The sequence below is a fragment of the Nilaparvata lugens genome, chromosome 2 (genome assembly GCF_014356525.2).
Source record: "Nilaparvata lugens isolate BPH chromosome 2, ASM1435652v1, whole genome shotgun sequence".
Taxonomy (NCBI): Eukaryota; Metazoa; Arthropoda; class Insecta; order Hemiptera; family Delphacidae; genus Nilaparvata; species Nilaparvata lugens.
In genome coordinates this window covers 46,170,861-46,186,498 of record NC_052505.1, presented here as the reverse complement: position 1 = coordinate 46,186,498, position 15,638 = coordinate 46,170,861, and the positions used below count along the sequence as shown (strand labels likewise).

General features: G+C 35.2%; 1 protein-coding gene across 4 annotated transcripts in view; it reads right to left on the bottom strand.

The window, feature by feature from the left end:
* Nucleotides 1-15,313, bottom strand: part of LOC111053780 (E3 ubiquitin-protein ligase Topors) — a 38,940-nt gene extending 23,627 nt beyond the window's left edge. The window contains exons 1-4 of one of the 4 annotated variants that reach the window (XM_022340708.2): nt 15,172-15,313; nt 10,698-10,920; nt 5,071-5,360; nt 3,367-3,585 (exon numbers count right to left, since the gene is read on the bottom strand). In XM_022340708.2, the coding sequence (XP_022196400.2) occupies nt 3,367-3,585; nt 5,071-5,360; nt 10,698-10,919 (731 nt within the window). In that variant the 5' untranslated portion in view covers nt 10,920; nt 15,172-15,313. Of the gene's footprint in view, nt 1-3,366; nt 3,586-5,070; nt 5,361-10,697; nt 10,921-14,989 lie in introns of all 4 variants that reach the window. The other 3 variants (XM_022340709.2, XM_022340707.2, XM_039421331.1) reach the window with 3 other exon arrangements.
* Nucleotides 15,314-15,638: the final 325 nt, after the last annotated feature.

Below are 15,638 nucleotides of genomic sequence, written 5' to 3'. Positions count from 1 at the left end.
ACTTCCTCGCCGAAGTTTCTAGACTGCGGCATCCTTTCTCTTTCTTTCTCTTAACTTTCCCTATTCTAAAATCCTTCCTGCTCTCAGGTACAGCTTGAGAACGTCCTTGTCGAAGTCACAGACTGCGACGCTTCTAGCTCTCAGGTACAGCTTGAGAACGTTCTTGTCGAAGTCCCCAGACTGCGACGTCCTTTCTCTTTCTTTCTCTTCACTTTCCCTATTCTAAAATCCTTCTAGCTCTCAGGTACAGCTTGAGGACTTCCTTGCCAAAGTTTCTAGACTGCGGCATCCTTTCTCTTTTTTCTCTTAACTTTCCCTATTCTAAAATCCTTCCTGCTCTCAGGTACAGCTTGAGAACGTCCTTGTCGAAGTCCCCAGCCTGCAACGTCCTTTCTCTTTCTTTCTCTTCACTTTCTCTATTCTAAAATCCTTCTAGCTCTCAGGTACAGCTTGAGGACTTCCTCGCCGAAGTTTCTAGACTGCGGCATCCTTTCTCTTTCTTTCTCTTAACTTCCCCCATACTAAAATCCTTCCAGGATCTCAGTTTCAGATTCGAGATCATCCTAGTCGCGGGTTTTCAGATCCGTGAATCCTTTCTAAAATTCTTAGAAACCTGTCTTCTTTAATAGTAAATATTATTTGCTGGTTTTCCCTGTGGAAAATTCACGAATTTTCCCGTGATCTCAGTTGCAAATTAGACATCGATTTTGTGGTAGTCCTTAGACTGGTTATTGCTTGGAAAAGCCCATTGAAATCTTTTCCTGAATTAGGAGTCACTGACTCGATATTTTCCTTGTTGATAATCCTGGAAAAATCCTTTCCTACCCTGACAACGACAGACTGTTGTCTTCCCGATATTATTCTACAGACTGTGTCTGTGAAAAATCTTTTCTATCCTCTCATAATAGTCGACATACTGACTATTAATTTAAAAGCGTTTCGGACGATTGAGAGTGATTCCCATACCCTTAAGGGCTGTCACAGATAAGCCCTTAATAGCCGGCGCGCAGTCACCAGATTAGCGCGGAAATCCTGTTTAGCAGTTTCATAATTGCTGAAAATCCTTTCGCAGCTGCAGGCTCGCGATTCAGAAATCCTACACCTAAAACCCTGTATTCTAAACCTTAAATATCCCGTATTGAAAATTCATACCCTGTATTTAGCTAGCAGGTTCAGCTTGCTGAGAGCTAGAGCGCAATTCTCAGATTGCGGATTATTGAGCAGATATTTATTTGCTGTAGAGAATAATAATCTTATTATTGATTCTCTGTACAGTATACCCTATACCTTATACCTCAGACCCTGTACCCTATTCTCTATAGCTTAACCCTATACCGTGCCCTATTTAACGATATCTTAAATACCACTAACAGCTCCATAGTTCCGCCATACCGTTACTCCATAGCCCTCACCTTAAACCCCATAGAAAAACCTCTTTCCGGGCTTGCAGGTACAGCTTGCTCGCTGTCAATTCGCAGTTGGTTCAGATTGCGTACTACCTTTATAAATAGAATTATTTGTAGGGATCTGATAGTCAGATCCGTCTCCTTGTATAGGGTTATCTTAATCTCCTTGAACACCCACCCTGTATTCCAAAGGCCGAGGGCCGAATCGGCCAGCAACGGCACGGACAAATACTCTTCCCCTGAAATTAAAAATCTCGCGAAAGAAGCAGAGGGTGAAGAATCAGGATAGGGGGAGAAGTGTAGGTCCGGTATCTCCACCAGTCAGTACGGTCACTGACCCCGACCCATACCCGGCTGTAGCTAGTCCGCGTCGTAGCAATACTTCACAATTATTAGGAAACCTAGAGGGTGGAATAGGCTATTCTAATACAACAGTTGCCAACAGTTTGCAATTGGATAATCACATTTTCTCGAATTTCGAGCTTATTTTTGATTTTAGGTGAAAATGTTACTGAACATTAATTGTAGAGATTCTCATGCTCAATCTTTTCCACTCAAAATTTTTTGTTTAAATTGTATCTGAAGCCTGATAATTGAGAATCTAAAATCAAACTTTGCATAGATGGGGCAGGGCTCCTGAAATTTTTACAGATATGGGGACTTGTGGCAGTTGATAGAGCTTATCGATGACTATTTTAGTTATAACTTTAATCAAAATCGTTGAAGCCAACATTGTTTTGACAACATTTTCGCCATTTTAGCCGCCATCTTGAATCGGATTTGATCGAAATTGTTCGTGTCGGATCCTTATATTGTAAGGACCTTACGTTCCAAATTTCAAGTCAATCCGTTAATTGGGAGATGAGATATCGTGTATACACACACACACACACACACACACACACACACACACACACACACACACACACACATACAGACCAATACCCAAAAACCACTTTTTTGGACTCAGGGGACCTTGAAACGTATAGAAATTGGGGGTATCTTAATTTTTTTCGGAAAGCAATGCTATCCTTACCTATGGAATAGGGCAAGGAAAGTAAAAATCTACCGGACCAAAAACGTTCAAATTTGGTATGTATGTTCAGTTGGACCTTTAGAGGCGCACTAATAAATCTTTTTGCAATATTTCAACTCTAAGGGTGGTTTTTAAGGGTTTAAAGTCTTTTAGCCTAAATATTTTTCTTATTCTCTTAATTATAATTGAAAAATGTCCATACCATATGTTAATATAGAACAATATTTCAACTCTGAGGGTGGTTTTTAAGGGTTTAAAGTTCGTCTTTTAGCATGTATATTCTTCTTATTCTCTCAATTATAATTGAAAAATGTCCATACCATATGTTAATATAGAACTATAATCTAGAGAGGGTACCTCTTCGAAACAGTTGTTAACTGGTAACTAAATTAATAATTTTGTGAGGTTGGCATTAAGTTGAGTTGACTTTGTTGGGTTGGCACCAAGTTGAAGATTGAAATGCATTTATCGCGGGAAAATTGATTGGGCACTGCTACTTCAATCAGAGCTATTCCTGGGAATATTATATTACTAGCCATCAGGCTCGCTTCGCTCGCCATATCCGTTTAGCCAGACGTTTAGTCTGGACCCCCGACTGGATCGTCCTAACACATGATAAAAATACTCAAATGAAAAATGCAGGCGAGCGAAGCGAGCCTTCTGATCTCATTCTCGGACAATCCAGTCGGGGGTATATATCTGTTACACAGATATGGCGAGCGAAGCGAGCCTGACGTCTAGTAATTCAATATAGCTTAACAATTATATAAATTTATCAGTGAGCTTTAAAGAGACTATTATTTACAATATCACAAGGCAAATCAAAGAGCTCTACAGTACTACCAGTGTGAAGTTGTTTAGGACTATGCTTCACTGATTAACTAAACTGTTATTGATAAGATGACATTTATTGGGACAACTTACGCGAGAAATCTGGGCGAGCACTTGCGATAGCGCCCAGTGACGTCAGGCAGCCTGCGCACCCACAGCTCCTGGTTGTAGATGAAGCGGCGGTCGATGACGCAGCCGCTGCTGCTGCGATGCAAATGCGTCCGCCTGGAGCTGTGGCCGCTAGAGTAGACCGGCGGAATCAGTGAGTCCATGCGCTGCAGCAGACCTATCACCGGCACCATTGTCGTTCTACTATAACATATCATCAAGTTTTTAACATTACTAAGTTCTAAATATGACAGCAATATTACATCATTTCTTTTTCATTTTCTTTATTCTTTAAGAGTTATATAATTCTCTAAAATATAAGTGGGCTCTGTCAATCCATTGAAAACAAATACATTTATACCCTGTATTTGCATTATTTTTATTCATCAGCTTACTATTTTTATTTTTGTTATTTGCGCTCACACATACTAGCATTATATACGTTACTTAGAATATACCCTTATGTAAAAAAAATGTAGTGGGTAGATATGTATAGAAAAAATATGTAAGTTTCGGTTAGGCCTATATTAAAATTTTATTTACATCCCGTTACAGTATATTCCCAGTTATAATTGTTTTTTTTTCTGCAGTCTCTTGACATGTTGATATAGCTTTAACCTTGATATAGTACACCCTGATTTAGTACTAGTACAGACCTCGTAATACTACTTTATTGAGCTGTCCCTTGAAATGTACTAAATCGAGGTTCCATTTTATTTATGATTGAAAGTTTTTTCATTTCATTTCTATCATTCAGCTTTCATAAAGCTAAAGAGCTTTCATAGCAGAATATTGTAAAAACTTGCAAAAAAGTAGCCCAGTTTAGAACCGAACTCTGACTTTCTGTGTGGTAGGCTAGTATTCTACCGGAGATCGTGCTCGGGATATATAAAATTTAGTACATTTCAAAAATGTCTCAGAAACAACTGTTCTACTACAGATAAAATTTTATTTTTTGAATTTTATTGAAATTTTCAACAATAACCTAATTGTGGAAATTCGGTCTTCAAGATGCATGAGTTCAATATTTGAGGAAGCTATATTCAAAAGGTGATTCAAATCATTACCGTATTCTTGCAATTGAAACAACGAATCTTAACTACATATTGATGCCACAAAGATATAAACACAGTCCTATCGTCTCTTGTTATATAGATTATCGATACAGACGCTGAAATTGTTGGAAGAACAACAGGCTCAGCCCAAAACGTTTTTTGTATTTCGTGCCTCAACAACAGTGAAAACAATGAAAAGACATTTGTTTGCCTACCAGACATTCTCATGGGTGTGAACTCACCCATAAGGGCCAACTCTATTCAGCTATTCTAACAAATGTTACTGACCAGCAAGCAGTCACCGTTCAACAAGGATTATCACTATCCAAGTTCAAGGAACAAATAAAGCTATTCAAGTCCCAATTAAAAAATAAAAATATTCGAGTTCATGCGAAATTAGCAGATATTCTTGTTGAATGCATGTAATATTAGTGCTATAGGCCAACATTACTATGAATAACAATCTAATTACGCTAAAACAACGAAAAATTAAACTTTAATTGGGGAGAGAACCTGGTTTTATTTTCAAGTGGAACTATTCAAAAATGTCAAACTGAAAACACAAGAAGGACGTGATATCAGAATACAAGTATTCAATACATAATATCTGGATAAAGAAACATTTTGTACAAACCTGAATCTAAAAGCTGGTCGATTAGGGCCAACAAGTATTTCGGCGAAATTTCTGATGTTGACAGAAGGTTGTTGTTGTTGTTGTTGTTGTCGTTGTAAATGTTCTTGTATTTGTTGTTGATATTGTTGTTGTTGTTGATGTTGTTGTTGTTGATGTTGTTGTTGTTGTTGTTGTTGTTGTTGTTGTTGAACTGGACGAATTATGTCATACTGATCATAATCTTCAATCGATCTGACATTATGGATAATCGACTTGAACCCCTGTTTGCAAAGCGGACACTCCGGTTTTACCTGGAAAAAAAATCTGGTGTGGTACACTCACACAACTTTCCTTGCTCATTGAAATGTAAGCCTCATTCTCAAACAAGAAGAATTTAGGGGAATAACATAATGACGATTGGCGGAAGCATATTAGGAACTACGATCAGACAACTCTACTAGTATATGTATATATATAATTGTTTTCAGAGTTCTTTTTCCTTTGTGTAAATTGTAAAATTCGATGATTTTTTCTGAAGTCGTCAAAACAGCTGTTCTACAGATGAAATATCTCGACTATGTGTTCTTTTTATAAACTGCTCTACCTACCTACCTACCTCATGCACGAGAAGGAGGTTACTAAGTTCATTTCTCAAGGATGGGGTGGACCCCCCATCAGTTTCCCAGAAAGGAGACTCATTCCAGTTGATAGAGCTGATAAATAACTATACAGGGTATGAATTTGAAAAAAATCGGTCAAGTTATTTTTGAGAAAATCGTGAAAAACATGGTTTTTTTGTAATTATCAGCCATTATTCTCAAGAATATTACGGAGCTCCTGAAATTTTCCCAGAAATAAGACTCATTTCAGTTGATAGGGCTTATAAATAGCTATCCATGGTATAAATTTGAAGAAAATCGTTGGAGCCGTTTTCGAGAAAACCGTGAAAAATATGGTATTTTAGTGATTATCCGCCCTTTTTCTCAAGAATATTACGGAACTTCTGCAATTTCCCCAGAAATGAGACTCATGTCAGTTGATAGGGCTTATAAATAGCTATCCATGGTATAAATTTGAAGAAAATCGTTAGAGCCGTTTTCGAGAAAACCGTGAAAAACATGGTTTTTTAGTAATTATCAGTCATTTTTTCCGCCATCTTGAATTGAATTTTATTGAATTCCTTAATGTCGGATCCTCATGGTATAAGGACCTTAAGTTTAAAATTTCAAGTCAATCGGTTAATTAGGAATGGAGTTATCGTGTACACAGACATACACACATACACACACACACACACACCACACACACACACACCACACACACACACACACACACACACACACACACATACACATACACATACAGACCAAAACCCAAAAATCATGTTTTTGGATTCAGGGGACCTTGAAACGTATAGAAAACTTGAAATTAGGGTACCTTAATTTTTTTGGAAAGCAATACTTTCCTTACCTATGGTAATAGGGCAAGGAAAGTAAAAAACAATGGGTAACTGAAAACTAATGAAAAATTATTTGGAATAAGAATTTTGGAAAAGTTGGGTAACAGCTGAAGCTGAATGAATATGAATTAATTTCAACTTGATATTACAGCAACCACTGAAAAAATTATCTTAACTAATATTAAGTCATCAATTTTTCACAAAAAAATCATATTTTCACAAAAAATAAGTGAATTGAACTCATTTGGTCGTCTGTCATTTTCCACAACAAAATTGAGTCTACATGAGATTTCTTCAGAGTTCCTAGGAAAAAGTTAATGATCAAGTTTAATCCGATCAAGTTTTGTGCCGAAGGTGACACATCATTATCGGTTAGTACAGGGGTTGCCAAATTTTGCGCCGCGACGTCCCGGGGTGTCGAGAGGTAGTGCCAGTTGCGCCGCACCTTCACGAAAGCAAATTCGGCTTGCTATTTATAACAAAATTTACTCCCAGTTACAATTGACTTATAAAAGACAAACAAGCGTATCCCATTGAATAAAACTTTGCTCATGACTTGGCTGCCATGGACTTTGCTAATTTAAGTACGAAATTTTTCAAGTTAATATTTCATTTATTTTCATCATAGAATTTTCTTATTAAGGGGTGGAAATCTCTTTCTTATGAATTTTATTATCTCATACTGTATATATACTATTCAAATGTTATATTGTTTCCAAACGTATTGTGTTCATACCTGGATAGCAACTCTATTTGTAAATTCGAAATATGTTCGATGACAGATAAATTTTTTTATTGATTGATTGATTTATTATGAAGAAAATCGTGTTTTGTAAAGGCAGTTTGAAGTTTCTTTTTGCAATAAATCAAATACATGACAACTCTTGTAAGTTTAATGTTGATATTCGATCTATGTAAGAAGAAACCTGGCAAAATTTTCTGCAACTAACCAATCAGTAAGAAATTATTAAATCATTTCAATGAGTAGTGATTGATGAAAAAATAGTGAAAATCTTATTTACTATATGTAAATATAATGTTAATGTTTAAATTAAGTTATCTGCTGTTGACCTGTGACAGTAAATTTCAGCTGGCAGAACGAAATTTCTGAAATAATTTATGTGAATAATGAATGGTATGGGGCAAAAAATTGGGTCCTGTGGAAAATCATGGGAGAGAGGCAGGTATTGAGATTCAGTTCCCTCAAACTTGAAAACGATCCTCAAGATATGGTTTAATAATACTCAAGGATGTGTCTTGAAACCCACAGAATGGGAGTTTATCCAGCAAGAGTTTGTGGGGAACAGTCTCGAAAGCTTTTGATAAATCGATCAAATTGATCTGTAGTGAACCTCTTATTCTCCAAAGAGTCCAAGCAATTATTCTTATAAAGGTCAACTGCATCCGTGACTGTATTTTTCCAGCTCTATAGACAAACTAAGAGGTGCTAAACAGATCATTGCTCTCAAAGAAATTCATTCATTCAAAGCACTCTCAAATACATTGAAAATTTGGTAGTTATATTAAGTAGCCTGAAGTTATTACAATCGGTTTTTGAACCCTTCTTATGTAGATGAAAATTTACACCCCACGTTCAACGAAGCGTCTGTTAGTGTACTCACAATACTTACATAATGTTGAATCACGAAAATGGGCCAAGTCAATTGAGAATTGGTGCATTTCGAACTTGCTGTGTGTAAATTCAAAGAAGATTTAGGTCTTCAGAATGACTTATATTAGGAGACTTCTGACCATCAAAGAGAAAAAAGAAGCAAAGTTTCTGGGTTTTACTCTAGATAAATCTAAATTGGTTGGGGCATATTGATAACATTTTCGGAAAACAGAATTAGGGTTTATTCATAAGAAAGTTGAGAAAACGTGTTAGCATAAACGATTTGAAAGTGGTGCATTTTGCACACATTCATTCACACTTGTTGTATGGTACACTATTCTGGGGTTCAATGAATTACAGCTCCAAACTATTCAATACAAAGGAAAGCAATCAAACTTAATGTTGTCATCAAAAACGTGTTCAATGTAAGAAGAGCTTTAAGAAAATAGAGATATTGACTTAATTATACTTGTTTACCTACCAATGTATGATCTACGTGAAAGAGAATTTATATACGCTTGTAAAACAGGCCAATACTCACAATCATGAAACAAGAAGTAGAAAGAAACAATTTTATTACCTATCGCTATTCTTATGCTGAAACACAGAGAACATTTCTGTTTTATAGTGTAGGCTACAGTGTTCAATTTACTTCCGGAACAATTTAGAATTTTTAGATATCATATTTACAAAAATAATATTAAACGTTTTTTAAATAGCAATTCCTCATATTAGTCCGGGCGCAAATGTCATGAATAAGGCACTCCGTGGTCATTTTTGAGTAACAGCCGTGGAAGATGTCTCAATTTCTTCATTAGGTCTAGCATAATAAGTATCGTGATGATGATAAGTCGAAATCACAGGCAAACACCTCTGAAACAAGATGGCCGCCAAAATTTTCAGGGTTTTGCTACATCGCTTGTATTTCAATAACCGTTCAAGATATTCAACCGTTTTTTAGACGAAAAAACTTCCTCTACTACAATTTTTGTTCTCTCTCTCTCTCTCTCTCTCTCTATATATATATATATATATATATATATATATATATATTTAAACGCATATTTTTTTAGTTATAACCTTCAATAGCCCAAAAAAACTTGTTTTCTAAATTTGTTCAAATTTCATTCCATTATAACTTTTTTTGTGCAAGAGATACAGAGAAAATTTTGAACGTTTTTTCAACTTTGGAACAATATGTCTTCGTGCGCTGTACGTCAAAAAATGAGTTCTCCAGCGCCCTCCAAAGAAAACCCTGAATGTTTTCTGGTGCGTTTTCCATAGGCATGAGGTAACAAACTAGAACTAAAAATTTTTTCATGACTACTTTAAGATAGAGACTTGCAAATGGTCTCAATCTCTTCGTTACAACAAGACTAATAAGAATATTGATGATGGAAACAACGAAAATATTCCACATCATTGGAAAATACAAGATGGCGGTCATTATTGTCAGACATTTTTATATCGCTTGTTATTCAGTTATTCTGAGAGATATCGGATTGGTTTCACCACCAAAGTATTTAGAATTAACACAACAATGATGTTCGAGAGAATCATCTCATTTCGATCACTCTTTCCATTATTTATTCAATGAGACGTAATGAATAAATTGAGACATCTTCCACGGCTGTTACTCAAAAATGACCACGGAATGACATTTGCGCCTGGACTATACGTTGCATGAGTTTTATGAGTTGGCTAGGACTACGTAATAGTTTGAAGCTTATTATTCAAAAGTATGTAACTGAGACTTGTCTAGACTAACATCAGAAGTGGCTACAATAAAATATTATTTTATTCTATTCAACTCAGTGAGCCGTAGGTTAAAAAATGTTTGGGGACCTCTGAGTTAGTGTATGAGTTAGTGCAGGCTTGGCCGGCTCAATTCGAAAAGCTATCAGAAGCGAAGTGCATGAATGTTCTTAAAACATTGCAATAAAGTTTCTCTCAACTTGGGATTTTAACAATGTATGGCCAATATGTATTCGATGTGATCATGTTTTTTCAGGAAGCAGGCCAATGTATTAGAGTTAAAGAAATCAGACTCACAACTATAATACCCGTTGTGCCCTAATTATTGAGAGACATAGATTGGATCTTTTTGAGAAAAAAACAATTTTCAAAGGAAGAAATTTTTATCAATTTCCAGGCAATTTAAAGTTAATTGAAGACATCAAAATATTTGGTAAAAATCTGAATGAATATTTGGTGAGCTTATCTCTGTATTCTTTGCAGGAGTTTGACAACAGCGATCGTTGATTTATTTTTAATTTTATTTGTGTACCAACTATAGTTAAGACTTATATGTAATTTTAAACTGACGCTATTCATATGTGTTTGTTCATGTCTGATGGATAAAGATTTTTCTATTCTATACAGTAACTTATATGCTGTAAGAGAATTGTTCTTCAGGCAACCGCCCATATGAGGAACCTTATTCGATATTTCTGTATAGTATTGATTTTTATAAGTTGTAATATTTTTTATTTTTCAAAAATATAAAATTATTTCATTTAGATTGCTTCACTCCTCATTTCTTATGTAGATAGAGAAGGAAAGTATCAATAAACTTACCTTGGACCATTCAACTAAGCAGGAGAAGCAAAACTGATGTAGACAACTATCGGTGAATGATCTATTTTGCAATCTTCCCAAACAAATTGCACAATTTGAGTCTGGTGACTCGGGTCTTTCATTTGGAGAGGATTTGATTTCCAGTTTGGGCTTATTTTCAGTACTCGAATTGCCACCATCACAATTCGGTACAGTTTCCTCGGAACTGTTTCCGTCCATCATTCTGCAAATAAAGAATATTTAGAAATACTAAACAAGATATTCATATTTTAATATGTTATCTAGTTAAATACAGTGATAGAAGTTTTTCTACATCATGATTAACCTTTTAATAAGAAATTTCTGTAGCCTACCAGTTCTAGTACCAGTGTAGTGGGGTGACTGTGAGTCTTTTAAAAATACTCGCACTTGAAGAATTCATAAGCTGGAACTTTGTAGGCAAGGTAATGAAGTAAACTTCATATTAATTTTACTTAGAAAGTATTAACATTGAAGATAGAGCAATACTGGCAGTAAACTGTCACAAATTATGTTTTCAGTAAAATGTTACGCCTCTAGCATGACCTAACGACTGTTTGTAGGCATGCGAGACCAACGATTTAACATTTCTATCCGAAGCACGGGAGTGCTCGAGAAAAATATCTTGCCCGGACGGGATTTGAACCCGGGCCTCTGAATTATAAAGCCATCATCTAATCCACTCGACTAAGGCAACTCCATTTCAGTATAAGACTAATGAAACAAAATTAATTTTCCTTTAAAAACTGACCATATTTATGGCCATAAATATAAATGTATACATATAATTATGGATTAAATTCAATTGGAAATAAATTTGATATGATTTTGATTTAGATTGGAAAGGTTACCATTTACTGTACCTACAATAATTGAAATTTTGAGCAAAATTTATTTTTTGCTCAAAATTTATTATCTTTTTAATTTAAATAATTATCTCTATTATTGTACAGAAATAGTAGCCTTTTTACTCTACATATTAAATTAATCTAAGTTAATATATCTATAAATTTGTGATATGTTAATCATTTTCACATCTCGCATATTCAAAGTTGCGTATCGTGTGAAACACTTCAGATGAAAAATCCAAAAAGGTTGTAGAGAATTTTCTCCTCTTTTCGCTCACATAAATTGTTTTATCTCATTTCAATACCGTTCAAAAATTACAGCCAATTGAAAAAATGATTATTTTCATTTTCTTATTTTTTCTGCGATTTTACTGTTGAGTCTCTAAAACGAGTAAGATACATGATGAAACTTAAGATTGGTCTCAAATGAAAAAGAATAGATGCTCTTTAAGCTGCATTGCTTTAAATCCATCTTGCATGACTCTTTATTATCGAAAAACTGTAGAGACTGAAAATGAGGAAAATATCACAAATTTCTCAAATTTATATCGCAAATTTCTTGATTTTTTTAAACAAACTTATCTTACTTCACGATTATATTTTACAAAATTCATTTACCTCACATGACAGAAGAGATTCTGTTCTTCAAATCAAGACCAAGTACCATTTTTTATCATTTCGGGTTACCGAGATACACAGTTTTGAATATAGAAATTGGCCATTTTTCTGTGTATTTGAATATAGGCTAGAATAAACTAAAGGAGGAATTTTCTATTTTTTCATCAAATTTCAGTTCTGATACATGATTTGAAATTGCCTTGACGAGCTGAGAAGAATGAGCTGTAGTTCGAGGAGATCTGATCATTCTGTCAAAAGTTATAAGTGTTTAAAGTTTTGATCCTTGACGTATCTTTATAAACCCCCCCCCCCCATAGGAAATACTGAAATTAACTGTTTCTAACTGGTGATTCTCATAGAAAATAAGCCTCGTAAGATGATTTCAGCCGAAATATGTGTATTTTTGTTAGGAAGGCCTTGAAAAGGTGTACTATAATGAAAAATTTGTATTTTGGCTGTAGGACATGATTTTCTATTTTTGGGTGTATTCCTCCTCCCCCCACTACTAAATTCGAAAATTCCTAAGGAATCTTGTTCAGAATTAATTGTTCGTTCTTTCACGTGATGTGTGGTTTTTTATCTATACTAGAAAAATATCCAAGTTGTATCGGGTAGAAGTGGTAGGTTTGCATAATTTTGAAAACCCCTTAAAAGATACCTTGAAAACCCCTTTTTTGAAAATTCGTAGCTCCGGAACCAAAAATGGTAGAATCCTGCACGACCACTCAATTTATTGGAAATTTTATATTTAATTTTGTAAAGAATGATTTTACTCCAAAAACTCGAAGTTTTCAAGATTGAATGCAATTTTAAAAAAGTCCGAAATTTTAGGGGGTGAAGCCGCCCTCTGGCGTGTCAGAAAATTTCAGATTCGAATTCAGCGCCTCAAAGTACATACAGAACCGCCGAGAAAAATTCTTTCAAGGCTGTTTTCTGAAAAACGACCATTTGACTGGACTCGTCTTTATTTTCACCTGACGAAATAGACAATGCGCTAAGGATGTTCAAGAATGGTAAAGTAGCTGACCATGATGGAGTGCTCCCAGAATTTCTAACGCACTTAGGACCTAAAGCCAGGCAGTGGCTTGTAAGATTGTTCTTAAATGCCCTGAAGGAGGTAAAAATCCCTGATCAATGGAGGAAAGCAAAGGTTATTGCAGTATCAAAACCTGGTAAAAATGCTTCAGATGTAAAAAGTGACCGACCTATTTCCCTTTTGAGCTGCTCCTATAAATTGTTTGAACGCACCTTGCTGGCTAGACTAGAGCCATTGATTAAACCACTGATCCCTAATGAAGAGGCTGGTTTCAGAAGAGGCAGAAGCTGTGTGCAACAGGTTTTGAATCTGACCTCATACATTGAGTCTGGCTTTCAAGCAAAGAGGAAAACTGGGGCTATATTCTAAGATCTCACATCAGTTTATGACACAATCTGGATTCGAAAACATCTACTCAAGAAAACCAGAACTTTGAAAAGGCAAACACTGAATCTTCTGCGTGACATGCTCTTGAATAGAGAACTCTATGTTGTTTTGAATGACAAGAAGAGCTGGTACAGAACTTTTCAAAATGGTCTCACTCACATACCGAAAGCACCTCGAAATGGTGAGAAATAAGATACAAACACGCAATAATTTGATCAGCAAACTTGCAAGTACTACCAAGGGATCAGGAGCTGCGACAATCAGCTCTAGAATTAGTCTACAGCGTTGCAGAATACTGCGCACCAGTCTGGCAAGAGAGCAGCCGAACCAAATTAATAGATGTTGAACTAAATAAGACTATGCGTAAAGTTTCTGGATTACTGCAGGCAACACCTCAACATTGGCTGTCTGTACTCTCACGCATAGAACCACCAGATCTCCGTCGCGCAAAATCTACTACAGTAGTAGATTATGGGCCTAAATTCATGAGCAACAAAATATTCAACAAAGTTCCAGCTGCCATACAACATAGGCCTATAGAGGGACAGGACAAATTCAAGAACGCCATGAAGAGCTACCTGATAACCAGGCCATTCTACTGTGGAAGAATTTGTACAGAATGACGACCACGACGCGACCGCGTTTCCAGTGGGATAGAAACAAGAAGTATATTAAGTACCTAGGTATAAGGAGAACTTTCTGTCGTGCCAAATCAATGTAAAAACGGTCAATTTAAACAAATATTTCTACACATAGTAATTATGTAAAGATTATTTTTGTTTTATATAAATCTTAAGAAGCATGCAAAACTATATTTTTAAATACGTTACATAATTTTACCCTGGAATAGAAAAACTCAAAATATTTAGTATAGGATTAATCGGCTAAAGTGTATGTCCAGTGTCAAAATACCTGTCGTCAAATTTTTGGTTGGGATCGATTTAGTAGGCCTACGTCATTTTGAACACAAAACCACAAGAAATAAACGGCGGTCACTGATCATATTTTTTTTAATACGTCTAATAGGTTACGAAAGCTAAGGCAGGCTAAGGTTAGAAAAAGCTTTAGGTTAGAAAAGTTTTGGTTGGGAAAACTTAGATTAGGATTATCATAATTTGATGATATAAATAATCAAATTGCTGCTACTTATGGGTTAAATACTTGTAAAATTTTGATACTTAGAACTTAGTTTATTTTAAAAACAATAGTGACCGCCGTTTAATTTTTGTGCTCAAAATAACATACTAAGTCGATCCCAACCAAAAATTTGATGACAGGTATTTTGGTACTGGACGTACACTTACACCGATTAATCCTACCAGTACACCTTATGTATAAAATTACTATAAATTGAATTAATGAATTACTGCATTGATTATACTTACAGAAAAAGAGAATTTGAGTTACAATCAAGAGGTCATAATTACAGGATCACAGAATAGGTTTCTTATTAAAAACTATCTTAGCTACTAGTTGGGTAGAAATGTGACAACAGGGAATACCTCGATTTAAACTAAATGTAAATCATGTTTGTTTTTTACAATGAAAATTTACACTAAATATTTACCATATCACAAATTCAAGTTGAAAAATGAGCAAAAACAGAATAAAAGTAAACTACAAGGAATGATGAATAAAACCAGCAGTCGTCATGTCGCCATTTGGAGTTGTTCGTGTTTTTGTGACTGTTCTGGTCACTGCCAAGTGGATAGGAAGAAACATTAAATAAAATATCAACTTAAATCATTTTTAAAAAATTAGTTCTATACATTTCAAAATACCATATAATACGGATTTGAATTATTTTAATATAAATCAAATAACTATGGATACTGGTAATAGCAATAGGATCTCAGGATGATTTTATTATAAGTAGGGTTTACATTACTCAAGTTTCCTTGAAAAGTTTTTCAACGTTAGTTGGAACGACGATTTTGAAAACTCACAGAGAAGAGAATGTTCTCCTACTTTGTGAAAAACTCTATAATATATAGTGAGGTCCACGTTATAATGGCCAATCGCCAATCCTCTGTC